General features: G+C 37.4%; 1 protein-coding gene across 1 annotated transcript in view; it reads left to right on the top strand.

Annotated features, from left to right (window-relative positions):
- The window catches only part of GPC3 (glypican 3), a 425,362-nt gene that overhangs the window by 200,066 nt on the left and 203,731 nt on the right, over positions 1-21,565 (top strand). The window contains exon 3 of the mRNA XM_059910058.1: positions 19,203-19,897. Within this exon, the coding sequence (XP_059766041.1) occupies positions 19,203-19,897 (695 nt within the window). The remainder of the gene's footprint in view (positions 1-19,202; positions 19,898-21,565) is intronic.

Here is a 21,565-nt window from a genome sequence, read left to right as displayed (position 1 = left end):
TTTATCATCAATACTGATGGATGTTTGCTCAGATAAATCAACATTCTCATCTGGCCTGACTCATTTTGTGGGAACAAGTTGGCAAGCCAGTGTATGAGCTGACTCACAAAACCCCTCAGCTTAAAAAACAAAAAGTGCTGTATATTGTTTTACTCTAACAAGCATTGAGAAATGGCAGATAGACTTTTGTTTTCTCCTTTTGTGGCCACATTTGTTGACCTCCACTTGGCGTTTTTGAGAGGCACATAGACGACTGAAAATTCAATAGAGGAGGAGGAAAGGGGCACAAGGAGAAGAGGCATAGTTTATGTTTTGTCAGCGTGTGAGTACTGGTAACTTGCTCTATAGTAAAAGCGCAGGTCCAAACAGTTCTAAAAAGCTTAAAGATATAGCACAGGAATGGGGCAGCCTCATTATGGGTCTCTCGCAGGGGCAGTTTGAACATCATTCACAGTAATATTCCAATGACCATTGATGTCATGGTATGCCAGGACCACACAGCACTGATATTTCCTTCCCCCTCCCCTGCCCAGAGAATTTAGAGCCTAAGGAAGTCTAGAAAACAATTCACTTCTCTACTTTGGTTTCAGTCATTCTGGGCCAGAGGCATTGACCTTAATGACTTCCACAGGCAGATTTCAGAAAATGGCAAAATTGAATTTTAATTCGTCCTTTTGTGTTACATAGCTCAAACTGGAACAATAGTGTTTTAGGGGTTTCCCCTCAACTTTCTTTCTTAAAACAGAGAGAATTTTCAGTGCTGTCAGCTCCACTGTTCTAGACCCCGTGAGCTGGAATTTATAGCTCAGTTGAGGCCAGTTAGGTCAGCAGAGGACACAGTGCAATTGTGCCGTGTCTTCCTTTGCACAGGCATCGGGGCTGCCCCCAGGCCTGCACAGGGGACCCCCAGGCATATCTAAGGACAGTGCTAAGCAACAGGATCAGAGGCCTCATTAGGGAAAGCGACTGTAGCTTATATTTTAGAGATTTTCTTTAAAATGCCCAATCTCAAAATCAGCTTTTTCCAGGCACGTTGCCAAATTACAGCAATCGACCAGTTTTCAAATGCCCATTTAAAATAAGCTCTCTTAATAGACTTGAGGACATGGGGAGGGGGAAGGGTAAGCTGGGACGAAGTGAGAGAGTGGCATGGACATATATACACTACCAAATGTAAAATAGATAGCTAGTGGGAAGCAGCCACATAGCACAGGGAGATCAGCTCGGTGCTTTGTGACCACCTAGAGGGGTGGGATAGGGAGGGTGGGAGGGAGACGCAAGAGGGGGGAGCTATGGGGATATATGTATACATGTAGCTGATTCACTTTGTTATAAAGCAGAAACTAACACACCATTGTAAAGCAATTATACTCCAATAAAGATGTTAAAAAAATAAAATAAAATAAAATAAGCTCTCTTGAATGTAGCACTGTGGCCAAGGTCCTTCTGGCAGGAAGTCACTTTAGACATCAGATCACTCCAAGCATTATTTTAAAGTAGCACCCAGGCCTTTTAATAATTTAGGCGCTCTTTTCTTTGAACCCAGAAAATGTCAATGTACCAGAAGCAGACATAAATGGGGCTGCCTGGCCAACCGCTGGATTTCCTTTCGCACAGATGTTTCCTTAACAGGGATTGAGCCTTGAAAGTTGTTGATATTGTTCCCTGTCCATCTACCCCATGGAACTATCTTCCGTTGATTCAATCCTTCCCCCATTCCCTCCCAGATTTAAACTTTAGGTTGAGTTTGTGGAGGTTTAGGAATGGAAGAGTTAAAGGGAAGGAAATTCACTGTGACCTATTGAGGGTGAAACTCCCAGAAGATAAAAGAAAAGCATCCTGCTATGAGGAGGAACCTGTGCTCGCTGCCCCTTATCTGGAATAGCTATCGGGAGGGAGTGGCAAAGCCTGCCAGAGGTTTTCCAAAGAGACTTCTAAAATCATGAGCTTGGGTCTTCTTCAAATAAAGAGCTGCGGTTTGTTAGAAGCTCAAGGACAAATGGCAGCCAAAGTCATCCATGTCTCTGATGCTACAAGTAACCAAGGTAGCACCGAGTGGCTTGCTTCTGATTTTCTAGCTCAGGACCTGGGGTTCTCTCATTGGTTTTCGTATATTGTATATGATGGTTGCCAGAGGTACTCAGACAATTCAAAATGGGAAGCTGAATCAAGCATTTGTGTTTGTGGGAGTAGCTACTTGTCTTTCTGACCGCACCTTCTCTTCTTCCAGGTTGTAATTCTAGGATTATTTCAGTCACTGGCTCTCCATTTTTATAACTTCCTGTTAAACCCATTTCCACATTTTGTTAAAATAATCAGCTGTTCAAGATTGTTCGGAAGGTCAGATTCCATTAGGTCACCTGGTCCTTAGTCATTAACGTCACATATGATTGTTCAACAGTACAATACAGACAGCCCTTGTGGCTGGTGACGTCACGCTTCTGTGGGAGGAGGGTGGTCTGCTCTTGCGTGCATGGCATTCAGCATCTGCTACAAGGAAATGCTGCATGTCCTTCATAGGTCTTAAGAAATGTCCCCTTTAAAAACAAATACAATTGAGTTTTTAACAAAAGAGGTGTTTCCCTAACTCATTTCTTTGAATTTGCTCTAGGGTTTTAGGCTCTTCAGGTAGTTGCTGAAGCCCTCAATAACTGCTACAGACCAGAATTCAGGTAGCCTCAGAATTTAGCTGCTTTCGTGCAAATAGGTACCAATTAGTAATTTATTCAAGCCTAGAGAGATTAGATGACCTGCTTCATAGATCATACTGATACTGTAGTATTTTTTTCTACTGCATCTCACCATTCTAGATGTCACTAGAACTGGTTCTTCATCCAGAAATTAAGGTGGAGAGGAAGAGGTATGGAGGAGGAGAGAAATCATAGGCAGCGCTCAGATATGTTCACACTGTATTTTTGGATACATAACAGTAATTTTCTTATTAAACAAAAGAAAGGCAATGTCAAAAAGAGATTATCAAACATCTGTTGCTAGAAGGAAAAAAAGTGATTCATGAGAACGTCCATGGAGTCTCCTTTACTTACTCTCAAGTTCTTCCAGGAGGAAGAATTCTTTACTTTAGGTACTTGATGCTCAGTAAATTGCGAAGCACTTCCCCTTTTGCACATAAACATTTTTTGACTTTTTGAGAAGCATCCAGCATTTGTCAAACCCTCCGGTAGTCAAGTCATAGTTGCAAATCATATTGGTTGCTTCAGTGCCTTGATGTCCTTGTGAGAACCTGAGGGAAACAGAGACTACCATGCCAGCTTCACCAGGGACGTCTTTAGATACTACTGCAATTTTTCCTACCAGCTGACTTCTTTTGTCAGGTTCTAACCTTAATCCTATAGATCCACCCCTCCTCCCACCCCATTCTTTCACATAGGCTCATACCAGATGCGCACACAATGTGATTCAGTTCTAATGTGGAGACAAAAATCATTTTATAAAGTTTATAGACTATAATAGCAGTTTGCTAAAAGTGAAATATTCCCTCCTTTTGACAAGCTCCCTAATGGCATAAGATATTGAGCATATTTTCTTATGCTTATTTGCCATCTACATATCTTCATTGGTGAGATGTCTGTTCAGATCTTTTGTCCATTTTTAACTGAATTGTTTGTTTTCTTATTGTTGAATTTTAACAGTTCTTTTTATATTTCAGATACAAGTCCTTTATCAGATATGTTTTGCAAATATTTTCTCACAGTTTGTGACTTGTTTTTCCATTCTCCTAGCAGATGTTTGTCTCTTCATTCTCTTAACAAAACAGATGTTCTAAATTTTAATAAAGTCCAGCTTATCAATTGTTTATTTCATGGATCGTACTTTTGATGTTGTATCTAAAACCTGGTTGACCTTTGCTGGCATTCCATGCCTTCCTCCCTGCCACTGAATTCGGCTGAAGTCACTGTGGAGATACTGACCTTCCTGCCAGGTCTTTGGCCGCTGCCAGAGCCCACTGAGTACGCCCGAGCAGCTCTCTCCCACTGAGTTAATCAAGCCAGCCTTCACCTTCCTTGTGTTTCCTAAGCTGGCGTGCCCTGCAGGAGACTGAGTCCCAAGAGACTGTCAAGATCCTGGCCCTTGAATCCTGTCTCTGCCAGTAGCACTCTGAAGGAACTGTGGCTCAAGGGAGGGCCTGGCCTTTTTGCAAAGGCTAGCTTTTCAATTAAATACCATAGTCTTATGATTAGAGCTGAGAGCTCTGAGATTTCATACCCATATCAATAATCCCAAGGAAATGCACAGTATTGACCTCTTTCTCTTATTTTCTTATAATTTCCATTTCATTATGGCTATAAGGCACTGCAGACTATGTATTTCTGGGCAATTATTGTTCTTGGTAGGTAGTTAGAATCATTCAGGCTTTTGCCTTGTTCCTCAAATCCTACCCAAATTATGAAGTTATTTTCCTGAGATGTCTTGTAAAAACCCAGTATAGCCAAACAGCCGAAATATTTTTTCTTTTAGAGTTGAACCAAGAGGAAAAAAAAAAAAAAAAGAAAATCAAGCTCCTCATACCTCAAGGAATTATTGCGTAGTGTTTTAGTGGGTAAGCTCTGGAGTCAGATTGCTTGAATTCTGTGCCTCATTTTTCTTATTTGTACAATAGAGACAATAGTATACTCATCTCATAGTGGGGGTCCTGATAATACATGAATTAATTCACATAAAGCACTTGAAACGCTGCCTGGCAGAGGTAAATGCTCCGTAGATGCTAGTTCTTACTATACCTAAAGCTAATCGTTAAGTGCTGTGCAATATTTTCCTTGGAAGGAGATAAACATAATGGAAAAATCATTGTACAGTCAGGAGTCCTGTGTTTTGTCGCTGCCACCAACTGCCACATAGCTGTATGACTTACAGCCAGTCTTAGTTTCAGTTATCTCATCTGTGAAACTGGGATAGTAATATTTCCCTTCACTACTTTTTGCATACATGCGTGTGGGCATGCGCGCACACAGACACACTGCGCTTGCACATGCGCATTCACTTCCTGTGATAGAGAAGGAGGAGAATTAAATGAGAACACAAATGTTAAAACTCTGAAAGGACATGAAACACCTCAGTTATGGTGATCGTGTTGCCATGTATTCTATGTATGTTTACGCTATAACGTTCTCAGGACAAAAGGTACTTTCATATCTATAAGGTATTTTATGCTTTTCAAAGAAAATAGACCATCCAGTATTTTATCACAGCTGGCTATTGCAAGCCTCTAGGGCATAAGGAGCATGTTGTTTGCTTGGTTTATTCACAGTGTAGCAGACAGTGTACATTCAGTAAATGTTAAGTGGAAAAAGTATAATTTTATACAAGTGCAATCGATCTAATGAGACAGCTCAGATGCCTCAAAAATGGTCTTTAAATAGTTTTCTACCAAGTGGTTAATGTTGTTGACTTCACATAATGTCAGGGGCCTGTGATAATTTAGGTCCCAAACAAGTTGAAATTTGGTTCAGACATATACCTTGAGAGAACATGTTATGGCTTAGCAGGAGAAGCCATAAGGGAACTCTTCCCAGATCTATCTCATCTTTCATGAGAGAGTACACAGTAGTCTCCTGGCTCTCTATGTGTAAAAAGTGAAAAAAAATTGTTATAAAGAGTTCTCAGTGAGTACTTGTAGAGTGTATGAATGAATAAGACCTTGGCAGGGTGTGTGAATAAATTTTAAGCCAGCTCAGATCTGGTACTTCTCATTAGTGTGAGTGGAAGGAGGATGGGATTGCGTCTTCCAGTAACCATGGCGAAGAGGAGTCTTTTGCTTTTATAGTCACTAAAGCTTTGGCTGCGAAGCATTTGCAGAAACATAAAGTGCTGTGGAGATCCCTAATAATAGGTTATAGAGAGAACCCTCTCCAGTAACAGTGGTTGCATAAACTCCTGACAATTGACTTTTCTTAAGTTACTCATTTAGTGTCTAAGTGGTTAGGAGGAAAGAAGAGCAGAGAAGAGCAAGACTGTGTCAGGTGAACACGTTAATTGTCCTAAAAGCAACAGAAAAATCCCCTAGTTGTGCTCTTTCTGTTCAATACCTGAAGGTATATTGAAAAGAAATACAGGTTTTTATTAGATAAAGGCATTACCAGAATGTTTGCATTTAAACCTTTAAATGCAGCCATTCCCTCTTTATGCAGCAGAATCTTTCATTCATTATATCCTAAAAAGACTATTTTTATTTTCGTAAAGTATGGTTACTAATAGTAGGGCGTTAAGAAACTCTTTAGCCCTGATTCATGGAATTACGGTCATACACTACAAAAAGAAAATTTCACAAGTTGAGAAGACAATAGGCAAACCTAGAATGTCTTAGTGATTTTTTGGTCTGGCTAAGACACAAGCCATTCTTCTTGTTACTGTTTGTTTGGAGCAATCCATGTCCCATGAACTCTTTGGAGAGGAACTTTTTTTTTTTTTTGCAAAAAGATTTTAGTTAAGTGGAATGATTTGGAGAGCTCTGGGGGCTTTTAAAAACTATTTAATCATGGATTCTGGGAGGAACTATAGAACTTTACTTCCTTGGATACTGTCAGGCTTTCTGTTGTAAAGAGTGAACTACCAGATCTAAGAATGTGACCCCGATGCCTCTTTTGGTAGGTGTCATTTTTTAGCCATGGGAACCTTGAATATGTAAGAATATTTCCTAATCAACCAAGAATTGGCTTCTTCAAGTGAAAGCCTGGGAGACAGAAGAATGAAAAAAAGACTAAAATTCAAGTCTGATAACAGAACTAGCTTAGCAAGATGAAGGGCAAGGTATGGTCTAGCATGAAAAATACTGGACCACAAGATTACCTCATCAGAGTCAGAATTATTCTTGGTGTGTCCACAATAAAATGAGTTCCAAGACAAATTGTTCTTAAAGTTTTATCAATATTAGAAACAAGTCATCATCTGGAATTCCCTTACGTTCTTCTGTTTAGCCAGATTTTCCTGATTTCTCAAGTGTGGCTTGTCCCTGAATCCATCGTGAAAACAGACATATTCTGAGCCATGATGAAGCCAGCCTTATTACTGCCTACCTAATTTTAACATTGTTATATATACTTGATCAAAATTTTAAGATATAATAAAAGGGTAGAAAGATAAAAGATTTTGGAAGGATCATGTATGCAGATTCAATCTCGAACCCTGACAACTGCTAGGGAAGACAGTGTTGGGCTGCTTAATGAGTCCCTGACAAGGGTCTGGCATTTATGAATATAAACATTTCTATCATTGCTACTAAAACTCGTGAGAATACATTGTTGAAATGATATTTTGTCTTAAGTGGCAGGTATAGCTTCTCTTTTTCTCATTCTCCTTATTTATCTACCTACCTGTTTATTTATATCCTACCTTCTCCTGAAAAGAGTTTAAAGTGCTCTACAAAAGTGTACAATAATAAAAGTAAGATACAGTGCAACTAAAATACATAGGAACAATTAGGCAAAGGGGAAAATACAGGTAGGAAGTAAGATGGAGCCAGGATTAGAGCTATGGCACAAAATGCATGACATGAAGTTTACTGTGCTTGATAGAGGTAGACGATAAATTTGGTTTATGCTTTCTAGCAACAAATGTGAAGAGGGAAAAATGATCAAATACATGAATCAGAATGTACAGAAGCTTAAAACAAACTGGTTTTTCAGAAAAGCTAATGGAGGGTAAAGAATAAGAACTAATTGGGCTAATGGGGCAAGGGTGGTCAACTGTTGGAGAGTCATAAGTTTTCTAGTAGCTGTGGATATTCATTTCTATTTCTGAGGATCTGTTGAGTGAATCATTTTAATTGTCTTCTCTGGTCTGTAATAGAATAGCCTTCGGGGGAAAATTCATCCTGTCTACCCCTATCTATCTATCTACCTATCTATGAAATGATACAAGTAATAGCCCTTGAAAAATGTTTCCTTCATTATTTCTTTCACTCATTTCTTTATTTCCAATTCATGTACCTTGTATTTAGTAGCCTAGCATGTGAAACTTGAAAAGCAAGACTATATACATTTACAGCCTGGTCATGGAACTGTACCAACCAATGGTTTATATTTAATAGCAACTTACTTCTAAGCTTCATCAATTCTATCTAAATTAATGTGGAGCATAAAATTCCAGAAACATCCAGCAGAAATTGGAGCAAAACTTCTAGCATCTTCTATATGAACTACTGTGGAAAATGTGGGAGCTTTTCTTACCACCTAAACTTGCATTTTTATGTGGTTGATTTTTTAAAAAAATCGTTCAGTATTCAAAAATAACATTGACGCGTGTTACCTATTTGGGTGTTTTGGTCCATTAACTTTTTCCAGTGGTTTTTCCAATTAAAATTACATTGATGCCATATGGCGTCTATTTGTATGCTAAAACGCCCTAACTCATGAAAGAAATGTCAAAGCAGATTGAGCAGAGGGAGTGAGTTAACACTTCTCAGTGTTTCTAGTTACTAGTTCCATCAAGGACTAATTTCCAAGGTCCAGTTTTTCTCATTTAAAAACAATGAATAGACTTTATTTTAGAACAGTTTTACATTTAAACAAAAATCAAGCAGATAATACAGAGGTCCTATTTGCTCCCGTTCCCCTGCACACAGTTTCCTCTATTATTAACATTATTAGCATTAGTGTGGTACATTTCTTGGAGTTAATGAACCAGTATTGATACATTATTATTAACTGAAGTCCATAGTTTACATTAAAATTTAATCTGTGTCGCACAGTTCTGTGGGTTTTAACAAATGCATTATGTCTTGTATCCTCCATTAGAATATCATGCAGAACTGTTTTACCACCCTAAAAATATCCGTGCTTCACCTATTCACCCTTTCCCCTCCCCTCTCCCCCCGCCCCCAAATCCCTGGTCACCACTGATCTTCCTAGTGTCTCAATAGTTTTGCCTTTTCCAGAATGTCAAATAGTTGGAATCATACAGTATACAGCCTTTTAAGAGTGGCTTCTTTTACTTACCAATAGACATCAAAGGTTCTTCCAAGTCCCTTTGTGGCTTGAGAGCTTATTTCTTTTTATTGCTAAATAGTATTCCATTGTATGGATATACCACTGCTTATCCTTTGAAGGATATCTTACTTGCTTCTAGTTGATTATTATAAATAAAGGTTCTATAAACATTCATGTGTAGCTTTTTGTGTGAACTTAAGTTTTCAACTCAGTTGGGTAAATATCTAGGAGCACAATTCCTGGATCACAATTATACTTGTAAGAAACTGCCAAACTGTCTTCTAAAGTGGCTGTACTACTTTGCATTCTCACCAGCAGTGTTGTGCTGCATCCTTGTCAACATTTGGTATCGTGAATGTTATGAATTTTAGCCATTCTAATAGCTGTGTAGTGGTTGGTATCTCGTTGTTGGTTTAATTTGCAATTCCCTAATGGCATAAGATATTGAGCATATTTTCTTATGCTTATTTGCCATCTACATATCTTCATTGGTGAGATGTCTGTTCAGATCTTTTGTCCATTTTTAACTGAATTGTTTGTTTTCTTATTGTTGAATTTTAACAGTTCTTTTTATATTTCAGATACAAGTCCTTTATCAGATATGTTTTGCAAATATTTTCTCACAGTTTGTGACTTGTTTTTCCATTCTCCTAGCAGATGTTTGTCTCTTCATTCTCTTAACAAAACAGATGTTCTAAATTTTAATAAAGTCCAGCTTATCAATTGTTTATTTCATGGATCGTACTTTTGATGTTGTATCTAAAACCTTATGGCTAAACTCAAAGTAATCAAGATCTTCTCCCATGTTATCATCTAGAAGTTTTATAGTTTTGCATTTTATATTTAGGTCTACAATCCATTTTGAGTTATTTTTATAAAAGGTGTAAGGTCTGTATCGATTTCTTTCTTTTCATATGAGTGTCCAATTGTTTCAGAACTATTTGTTGAGAAAACTATCCTTTTTCCATTGAGTTGGCTTTCTCCTATCTGTCAATCTATTTTTAGGCTCCGTATTCTGTTCCATTGATCTATTTCTTTATTCTTTTGCTAATACTATGCTGTCTTTTTTTTTTTTTTTACAGTTTTCTGTTCTTTTTATTTTAAAATTTTTTTAAAATAATTAATTAATTAATTTTATTTTTGGCTGCATTGGGTCTTTGCTGCTGCATGCGGGCTTTCCCTAGTTGCGGCGAGTGCGGGCTACTCTTTGTTGCGGGATGCGGGCTTCTCATTGCGGTGGCTTCTCTTTGTTGCGGAGCAGAGGCTGTAGGTGTGCAGGTTTCAGTAGTTGTGGCACGTGGGCTCAGTAGTTGTGGCTCACGGGCTCCAGAGTGCAGGCTCAGTAGTTGTGGTGCACAGGCTTAGTTGGTCCATGGCATGTGGGATCTTCCCGGACCAGGGCTCAAACCCATGTCCCCTGCATTGGCAGGTGGATTCTTAACCACTGCGCCACCAGGGAAGTCCCATTATGCTATCTTGATTACTGTAACTTTATAGGAATTTATTTTTCCTCTTTGAAAGTTTATGTTGGCCTCAGTGTTTTTCATACATCTGATTGTAGGTACAGTCACTTTGAGAAAACAATAATTAACAATTTATTGATTGTCTAATAGTTCTTCTTTTTTAAATTTAAATATTGTATTAGTTTCAGGTGTAGAGCATAGCGATTCAGTATTTTTTGCAGATTATACTCCATTATAAGTTATTTATATTATAATAACTTAATATAAACTACTATGTATAAAATAGATAAACAACAAGGATATACTGTATAGCACAGGGAATTATAGCCATTATCTTGTAATTACCTATAGGAATTCTTGAACCTGGGTGTCCCAGTCCTCTGATTTTGTTATTCTTCAGTGTTGGGATGTCTATTCTGGGTCTTCTGCCTTTCCATATAAACTTTAGTATTGTTATCCACAAAATAACTTGCAGGGATTTTTATTTGGATTCCACTGAATGCATACATCATGTTTGGAAGAATTCTTAATAATATTGAGCCTTTCTATTCATGAACATGGAATATCTCTCCATTTATTCTTATACATATTTCATTAGAATTATACCTAAGCATTCCATTTTGGGGGTGCTAATGTAAATGGTATTGTGTTTTCAATTTGAAATATCAGTTAATCATTGTTGGTGTATAGAATTGTATATTAACTTTGTATTCTGCAACCTTGCTATATGCGCTTATTAGTTCAAGGAGAGTTTTATATCAATTCTTTGTAACAATCTATATAGGCAATTATGTCATTTGTGAACAAAGGCAGTTTATTTTTTCCTTCCCAATCTGTGTACCTTTCATTTCCTTATCTTGTCTTATTGCATTAGGTAGGACTTTAATTACAATGTTAAAAAGAAGTGCTGAGAGGGACATCCTTGCCTTGTTCCCCAATCTTAGGTTAAGGAGCAAGCCTCTAGTTTCTCACCATTAAGTATGATATTAGCTGTAAGTTTCTTGTGGATATACTTTATCAAGTGGAGAAAGTTCCCCCCTATTCCTAGTTTGCTGAGAGTTTTTATCATGAATGGTGTTGGGTTTTGGCAAATGCTTTTTCTGTACCTATTGGTATGATCATTTGATTTTTCTTCTTTATAGCCCATTAATATGATGGATTACATTACCTGATTTTTGAAGGTTGAACCAGACTTGCATATCTGGAATAAAACCCACTGGGTCGTGGTGTATGAGTCTTTTTATACATTGTTGTATTTGATTCACTAATATATTGTTGTGGATTTTTGCATTTATATTCATGAGAGATCTTGGTCTGTAGCTTTCCTTTCTTGTAATGCCCTTATCTGGTTTTGGTATTAGGGTAATGATGGCCTCATAGAATGAGTTAGGAAATGTTCTCTCTGCTTCTATTTTCTGGAAGAGATTGTAGAGAATTGGTCTTCTTTCTTCCTTAAATGTTTGAAAGAATTCACCTGTGAAACCATCTGGACCTGCATTCCTTTTGGAAGTTTATTAATTAATCATTCAGTTTCTTTGATAAATACAGGATAATTCAGATTACCGGTTTGTCATTGTGTAAGTTTTGATAGTTTTTGTCTTTTAAGGAATTGGTGGTGCATTTTATCAATTTAATCAAGTTTTGAGGCATATAGTTGTTCATAATATTCATGTTATCCTCTTAATATCCGTATGATCATTAATAATGACCCCTCTTTCATTTCTCATATTACTAAGTTGTGTCTTATCTTTTTTTTTCTTGATTAGCCTGGCTAGGTATTTTAAAATTTTATTTATCTTTTCAAAGAACTAGCTTTTTGTTTCATTGGATTTCTCTGTTGATTTTTGTTTTCAATTTCACTGAATTCTGCTCTAATTTTTTATTTTTTTCTTCTGCTTGCTTTAGGTTTATATTGCTGTTAATTCTCTAGTTTCATTTGGTGAAATCTTAAGTTATTGATTTGAGATCTTTTTTCCTTTTCTAATATAAGCATTCAGTGCTACAAATTTCCCTCTAAGCACTGCTTTTGCTACATCACACCAATTTCAGTAAGTTGTATGGTCATTTTCATTTAGTTAAAAATATTTTTAAATTTCTCTTAAGACTTCTTTTTTGCCTCATACGTTGTGTAGAAATGTGTTGTTTAATTTGCAAATGATTGGATATTGTCTTGTTATCTTTCTGTTATTGACTTGCAATTTAAATTCATTGTGGTCTAAGAACGTTCTTTGTATGACTTCTGTGCTTTTAAATTTGTTAAGGTGTATTTTATGGCCAAGTATATGGTCTATCTTGGTGAATGTTCCAGGTGAGCTTGAGAAGAATGTACATTCTGCTGTTGATGGACGAATTATCCTATACATGTCAATTAGATCTAGTTGATTGATGATGCTATTTGGTTCAACTGTGCCCTTGCTAATTTTCTGCCTGATGGATTTATTAGTTACTGATAGAGGGGTGTTGACGTCTCCAACTATAATTGTGGGTTTGTATATATAAGGATTATGTCTTTTTGGAGAATTGACCCCTTCAGCATTTTGTAACACCCTTTTTTTATTCCTGATAATATTCCTTCTTCCAAAGTGTGCTTAGTCTGAAATTAATTTGGCTATTCCAGTTTTTTTTCTACTTAGTGTTAGCATGATAAGTCTTTCTTCATCCCTTTATCTGTATCTTTATATTTAAGATGTGCTACCTGTAGACAATCTATAGTTGGGTCTTATTTTTATATTTACTCTGATAGTCTCTATCTTTTACTTTGTGTATTTAAACTATTCACATTTAAAGTGATTAGTGATGTAATTGGATTAATATTCATAATGTTTATAACTGCTTTCTCTTTATTGCACATATTCTTTGTTTTGGTTACTTTTAATCTTCCTCTCTTTTCCTGTCTTCTGTGGCTTTAACTGAACATTTACGTATGATTCCATTCCTCTTAGCATATGCTTCTTTTTGAAATTCAAATTACACTAGATTGTTTCACTGGTAGTTCAGGTACCTTATAATATTCATTTTACTTATCCATATGCTATAATCACCAATACATTATTGCTGTTATTACTTTGAACAAAGTTATATATTAAATCAATTTTTTAAAAGAGAAAAGGTTTTATTTTACCTTTATATATTCCTTCTCTGATGCTCTTCTTTTCTTCATGTAGATCTGATTTTCTGGCTTATATACTTTTCCTGAAAAACATATTTTAACATTTTTTTTTGCAAACCAGGTCTACTGGTGACAAATTTCTTCCATTCTTGTTTGTCTGAGAAAGACTTTCTCTTTTCCTTTTTGATGATAATTTTGCTGGAAATAGAATTCTAGGTCTTTTTTTTTTCTTTCAACGCAAAATATTTCATTTACTCTCTTCTTCCTTGCATGATTTCTGATGAGACGTTCAATGTAATTCTTATCCTTGTTCCTCTATAGATAAGATGGTTTTTTTCTTCCTCTGGCTTCTTAGAAGATTTTCTCTTTGTCTTTGGTTTTCTACAGTTTGAATATGATATGCCTAAGAGTAGGTATTTTGGTATTCAACCTGCTTGTTATTCTCTGAGCTTCTTGGACCTGTGGATGTTATCATGAATTTTGTGAAATTTTGGGCATCATTCTCTCAAGTATTTCTTTTGCTCTCTTCTCTGTCTCTTTCTGGAATTGCAATTACACATATTATACACCTTTCGAATTTGTCCCACAGTTCTTGGATATTATTTTCTGTGTTTTGTTTGTTTGTTTGTTCTTTTTTTTTTAATCTCCCTATTGTGGTTTGAGAAGTTTCTACTGACATTTCTTTAAGATCACTAGTTCTTACCTTGTTTGTTTCAAGTATGCTGATAAGCCCATGAAAAGCATACTTCATTTCTGTTTGTGTTTTTGATTGCTAGCATTTCCTTTCGATATTTCTTAGCATTTCTATCTCTGTATTTACATTATCCATATGTTCTTGTATATTGTCCACTTATTCCATTAGAGTCCTTTACATATTAATAATAGTTATTTTAAATTCCCTGTCTGATATTTCCAAAATCTGTGCCATATCTGAGTGTGGTTATGATAATTGCTTTGTCTCTTCAGACTGTTTTTTTTCTTTGCTTTTTTCATGGCTTGTAATTGTTTATTAAAAGCAGAATATGATATATTGGGTAATAGGAGCTGAGGTAATTAGACGTTTAGTGTGAAGTTTTATGTTAATGTGACTAGGAGTTGGGCTATTTATTGTTTGCTGTATCTATAGATGCTAGAGGCTTTAGTTTCCTCTAGTGTCTTTGTTTATTTTTTTCTCACCTCTTTTTGGTGGGTTTCTCCAAGAACTCCTTCTTAAATAGGATCTGTGTCTTTCTGGTGGTAAGGTATGGGGGGAGTGAAAGTGGTCTATAATATTACAATTAATCAGTCTGTTAGTAGACTTAAGTCCATGAGCTGTAACCCTCATAAGTTTTTCTCAGCCTTTTTTTCTTTCCCTTTAGGTGTTACAGGAAGGCGAGAAGGGACTGGAGTTGTCTAATTGCCCTTCTTCTAGGTATATTAAGCTTTGGTAAAGCTGTGTCCATTGGAGAACAGGCATTTGTTATGGAGAATGCTCATGGTGTATTTCTAAATTATTACTTTCCTCCTACCCCTGCCAGAAAAAACAAGGAGATTTTTCTTAGATCTTAACCATGAGAACTTTGTGTGTTTTCTTGAGGTAAATCCCATGGGAATGTGGGGGACCCATAAAACTGAGGACCCAGGAATTTTCAACTCTCAGGCTAGTTCACGTTCAGCCTCTATCAGTTTGTCAGAATTACCATTTAAGGGTTTCGACTAGTTTATAGCTTCAGTGGCGTCTGCTGCAGGTGTCTGAGATCCAGCAGATCTCAGCTGTGATTCTCTGTATTGGCCTCTCTTTCCAGATTTCAGGGTAGCAGTTTGCCCTGTGACCTTAATTCCCTGATGGGTCTAAGAAGAATCATTGATTTTCAGTTTGTTCAGCTACTATCTTGTTGTTGAGAATGGGAATGATAATTTCCAAGCTCTTTACATGTTGTAGCCAAGACCAGAAGTCTCCCAATGTCCAGTTTTCAAGGCTGGAGCATGTTGTGGAATTAGCAAGGGTATTGGTGTTAGAGTGACCTACACTCAAATTCAGGCCGTGGCATTTAACTAGAGATATTATCTTGTATGAGTCACTTAACCTGTCTGAGCCTCAGTTTCCTCACCAAATAAAAATAATTCCAAATACATATGTTTATGTTAAATTTAAATGAGAGGACATATGTGAGCAAGTTCATTACAGATCCCGGCATATACTTTGCAGGTGTCTCATAAATGTCAGTTTTCTTCTTCCATTAAGGTACCTGTGCTTGAAAACAAAGACTGGAGTCCAACCCATTGTGTGGCATTTATCCTAGGAATTTAAAAAGTTCTTATGAAGTATTTGCCATTCTTACAATGCTGGAAAAACTACCTTGAAAAAAGTAACCAGCCTTTATAAGGACTGTTTTATTCTTAAGGGCTTGAAGGGAACTCAATGGTTCATTTATTCCTGTCTTCCAGCTACAAGTAGACTCTCCTTTTTTAAAAAAATCCAGTCTTTTACTGAAAAGGCCCATGAAAACACATTTCTTTCTGCCTAGGTCTGGGTAAAGAAACATCAGCACCAAGTACTAAGGACAGTCATTTTGCTATGGTTATAGGATATATGTCCTGGGTTGGGATGGGGAGAACCTACTGAACCATTTAAAGAGAGGTGATAGCCTGATTGCACACTTTACATATCAAACCATATTGGAGATTTGTGTCCCTTTTTGGGCACCATAATTCAAGAAGGAAGTTGATAACAGTAGAGTGTGTCCAAGTAGGGGTGACCAGAATAGTGATGGGGGCAACAATAAATCTAGAAACCTTGCTATATTTGGATGAATATTAATTTATTAGATCTATTTATCTGTATCATATATCTTTCTATATATTGTTAAAAATAGAATATTTTCTGTTTGGTGCCAAAGTTTTCGTAACATCTCTGATTTTACGTTGTTCCAACTTTTTTCCTGGATGTAATGCTTGACTTCCTCCCAGGAAAGAGGCAGAGGAAAACCTCCCCTAGCTTAAGCGTACATTATTATCTGACCAAAAAATAAATCAATCAACTGAACTTCCTGGCCCATTCTAGCCCTTGGCTTCATTTCATAAAACCTCAAGTTGCCAACCTCAAGCTGAGCATCACTTTTCACCTAGTGTTGGTTCGTATAAATCCCCAAGGAGCCTTTGCTTGAGCGGTTATGGTTTGGTCTGTTGTCCCGTGATACAGAAGTAAGGGGGTTGGGCAAAACCCAGAGATGTGCTAAGTGGATTCTGAGCTGTGAAAGTTGGAGCCGGAAGCACATGTGAGCATATGAACCCCTAGCCCTTTCCCTCTGCAATATGTGTTCTTGTTATTCTTTCTGGAGAAGAGTTCATGATCTTTTGTAATTTTCTTTTTCTATTGATCCAGCAGTGCTAGTAACAGAAACTTAAGAAAAAAGTTATGGCAGTACAGTCTATGGAATTTCACTGTCATATATCTTGCACATTAGAGAACAAACACACTCTGCTAGAGATGAAATTTGCCTTGTAGAGAATTAATTTTAGGGTAGCTTAGATGATTGAGATCCACAGGGTAGCATCTCAGCAGCAGTCTTTCTTCTCTGAATTCATGCTGTCCCAAGACAAAGGTGAAAGTATAACTCTGCTTTGTTGGTCTTTGGGCTGCAATTTCTTCCAGTACATTTCCACTTGGAGAGGAGAAGCCAATGGGAAAATAATGAGCTTAAAAATGAACTTGACTTTCAAAGATTTTTGAGGATGTGTGTGTTGGCTATAGGGCTGAGGGCAACTAGAGTGAAACCGTTGCCGGGAGACACTAGTCTGAGTTGACTACGTCTACTTTGCAGTTGTGTGACCCTGGGAAAGTGCTTAAATTCTGCTGAGCCTCAGTTTCATCACCTATAAAATGGGGATTTCAATACCGAATTCAGAAGATTGTTGTAAAAAGTAGATCTCGTAATATACTTGGAAATGCTTTGTAAATGCTAAACCATATAGCTTGGGAGTGCTTTTAAGACAAGGAAGGTGTATTATTTATCTCCATCTACCTAGCACTTATATACCCCTAGTACTTAGCACAGGGTCTAGTATATAATAAATGATTGGTAGCTGAAGTTAAAATGAACGAATAGTTTTTAATCTCCAAATTTCTGATGATTTTAAAGAATTAATTGACTGGTCCTTTGTATTGGGTTAGGCGATCTCTTGGCTTCATTCAATCTTTAGATTCAAGGATTGAAAATAAAGTAGTGTGTGGAGTTAGGAAGAGATTGTTATAAGATAGATAAACTTTCTAAGAATTGCTTAACGTTCTAAACAAAATAAAAGTAACAAATGAACATTTAGCAATTGATGAAAATGAAGATTAACTTTCTCAAGTGGGCTTGGAAACCCAGTAGAATTGCTCTGGCATCTGCTCAACATTCCTGGGCATGTCATAAACCCAAGGGAAGAATCTAGCAAGCGCGTTCTACCTTGTGAGGGATCTGGGGCAGATGGTGGTGGTACATCCTAGAGCTCACTTCTGCCACAGATGACTTAGATGTTTGGGTAAGTGATCCCAAGGAGCTGTTGGAATGCAGTCTGTCTGGTAGTCTGAAAGTGGTAATAATTTGATTTTTCAAGGCTCATGAAATAGCATCATTTGGGGTACATCTGTCATGGACCTTTGCTCTTTGGAAGGAAAGGAAAGAAACTACTAAGTTAATTTTAAATGTCTTGGGAAACTTGGTTTCTTTGTTTGTTCTTAAACTATGTCTTATTTCTTTGAAAAATCTATTATTGCAGTTTTTTCCTTTCTCTCATATAAATGTGGGACTCTGGTTATTTGGGATAAATTGTGTCTGCAGTGCTTCAGTTTGGAGAAAATGGGATGGTGACATTATTACTTTCTTTCTCAAACCAATGACACTAATCAGGCCTTATGCCAAGGGGTAGGGGCAGCAGATGTAATCCTGAACCCGTAGTCTCTGTAGAGTAGATAAGGTTTCCAAGCCATGTGGAAGCCGAACTTACCAAGGAAGCTTAGCAGTTATCCTTCCAGATGTTCAGCTTGCAAATACCAAAGGTGTTATTTTCAGTATCGAATGTATACATAAGTGCATGTGTTGTTTTTTTCCATCCAGATACCCGTTTAGGGGATAAATTCCACTTTCAGGTCTGTCAATCTGTTAGATAGCTCCCTTTAAAGTTATCTAGAGAAAATCTACCTACATGATGAAATTTGTGATAGCTTTTATTCTTGGCTAAGAACTTGCCTCTCCTCCAGGGATGAACAGGCTTAAATTGTTATGTGAGTTTATATAGTGTATGATTTGTTGTCAAATATTTATCTCTGTCTAAAAATGAAATGTCTTGAAATACAATTTCTTTTTAACTGAATAACTCAATGTGAGAAAGAGAAAGAACTTCTCATTTAGCCAATTTTTAATCAATATTTTTATGAGAGACCAGAATGTTAACTGAATCCTGGCTTTTGTCATTTGAAATATAATTTGTGTGTTTAAGAATTTATGTGCACATCAGGGTTTGGACTTCATGTTCAGAAAGGAAAATTGATTTATAGGAACAAACAGCTGCAGGAGTAGAGGCAATGCCAGAAGTAAACATGAGTCAATTATTTAAGGCAAATGGGACCTTAATCACCACAGCAAGAGAGAAATCTCAAATTCAATTACACACTGGATTTTCATGCTTTAATTTGTGGGCATTTCTTTATCTCTTATTTTACAGAGGCCTTTGAAATCGTTGTTCGCCATGCCAAGAACTACACCAATGCCATGTTCAAGAACAACTATCCGAGCCTGACCCCACAAGCTTTTGAGTTTGTGGGTGAATTTTTCACTGATGTATCTCTCTACATCCTGGGTTCTGACATCAATGTGGACGACATGGTCAATGAATTGTTTGACAGCCTGTTTCCAGTCATCTATACCCAGCTAATGAACCCAGGCCTGCCGGAGTCCACCTTAGACATCAATGAATGCCTCCGAGGGGCAAGGCGTGACCTGAAAGTATTTGGGAATTTCCCCAAGCTTATTATGACCCAGGTTTCCAAGTCACTGCAAGTCACTAGGATCTTCCTCCAGGCCCTGAATCTCGGAATTGAAGTGATCAACACAACTGATCACCTGAAGTTCAGTAAGGACTGTGGCCGAATGCTCACCAGAATGTGGTACTGCTCTTACTGCCAGGGACTGATGATGGTTAAGCCGTGTGGTGGCTATTGCAATGTGGTTATGCAAGGCTGTATGGCAGGTGTGGTGGAGATTGACAAGTACTGGAGAGAATACATTCTGTCTCTCGAAGAACTGGTGAATGGCATGTACAGAATCTATGACATGGAGAATGTACTGCTTGGTCTCTTTTCTACGATCCACGATTCCATCCAGTATGTCCAGAAGAACGGAGGAAAACTGACCACCACTGTGAGTACCATTCTACAGTTTTCAGAGGAATTGGATTCTACTGGGGGTAGGGCAGCCGGGCCAGTAGCAGGTGCTGATGGAGAGAAGTGAGAAAAAAAGTGGGCAGGGATGGTAGAGGGACTGAATGACCTCACAAAGCTAGGCAGCACATTAAGTCCACAGGTAATGGAGTCCTAAAGCCTGGCTTTGAATTTTAGCTTCACCCACTTTCTTGCTGTGGGACCTTGGGTGAATCATTTTATCTGTATGAGTCTCATATTGCTGATTCATAAAATGGGGATAAAAAGAATATCTTCTTCATAGGGAATAACATGTGTTAAAGCACTTAGCATGTGCCTGGTACATGGTAATTCTTCAGTAATTATTAGCTATTATTACCACTGTTGTTAGTTATCACAACCTGCATGACAACCCTGTGAGGTAGGAGCTGTTATCTCCGTTCTGTAAATGAGGAAACTGAAGCTCAGTGAAACTGTAACTTGACCAAGCCATGATTCAGAAGTTGATCAGGTATCCCTTTAATTAGGTTATCACCACTTTCTTTGATTCTGATTTCACTCTTGTGCTCTTAATCATATATATCACATTACTATTTTGAGTAGTGACTTTATTTTTTAAATTTATTTTATCGAAGTATGGTTGATTTACAATGTTATGTTAGTTTCTGGTATACAGCAAAGTGATTCAGTTGTACATATATATTAATAGTTTGCATCTGCTAATTCCAAACTCCCAGTCCTTCCCTCCCCTCCCCGCCTCCCCCTTGGCAACCACAAGTCTGTTCTCCATGTCTGTGAGTCTGTTTCTGTTTCGTAAATAAGTTCATCTGTGTTATATTTTAGGTTCCACATATAAGTGATATATGGTATTTGTCTTTCTCTGTCTGACTTAACTAGTATGATAATCTCTAGGTCCATCCATGTTGCTGCAAATGGCATTATTTCATTCTTCTTTTTGGCTGAGTGATATTCCATTGTATGTATATACCACATCTTCTTTATCCATTCATCTGTTGATGGACATTTAGGTTGTTTCCATGTCTTGCTTATTATAAATAGTGCTGCAATGAACATAGGGGTGCATGTATCTTTTTGAATTATAGTTTTTTTCCGGATGTATGCCCAGGATTGAGATTGCTGGGTCATATGGTAGCTCTATTTTTAGTTTTTTAAGGAACCTCCATACTGTTTTCCATAGTGGCTGCACCAATTTACATTCCCAACAACAGTGTAGGGGGGTTCCCTTTTCTCCACACTCTCTTTAGCATTTGTTATTTGTAGAGTTTTTAATGGATGGTCATTCTGACTGGTGTGAGGTGGTACCTCATTGTAGTTTTGAGTTGCATTTTGAGTAGTGACTTTAAACATAGGAGACCCAGCTGGACCCCACTAACTAAACCTACACAAGAACACAGGTGAGGCAAAACGTTCATGTTTTCCAACAGTTGTTTTTGCAGCCTTGATTTATACCAGTGTAAGGCTGATAGGATTTGTGATGGGGGTGGGACAGTTTTGTGAGGCAGAAGCTTGATTGGTTTCAGTCAGACAATGTTAGTTACATTGTACCTGCTAAGCTAGGGTGCACACATTCAGAACCACTGGATGCACCCACTTTCCAACACAGAGCAGACCACACAGCCAAGAGCTACCAGCCAGATCTCACTAAGGT

Source organism: Balaenoptera ricei, chromosome X (genome assembly GCF_028023285.1).
Source record: "Balaenoptera ricei isolate mBalRic1 chromosome X, mBalRic1.hap2, whole genome shotgun sequence".
Lineage (NCBI taxonomy): Eukaryota > Metazoa > Chordata > Mammalia > Artiodactyla > Balaenopteridae > Balaenoptera > Balaenoptera ricei.
Note: the sequence above shows the minus strand (reverse complement) of the source record. Positions and strands in the feature narration are given on the sequence as shown.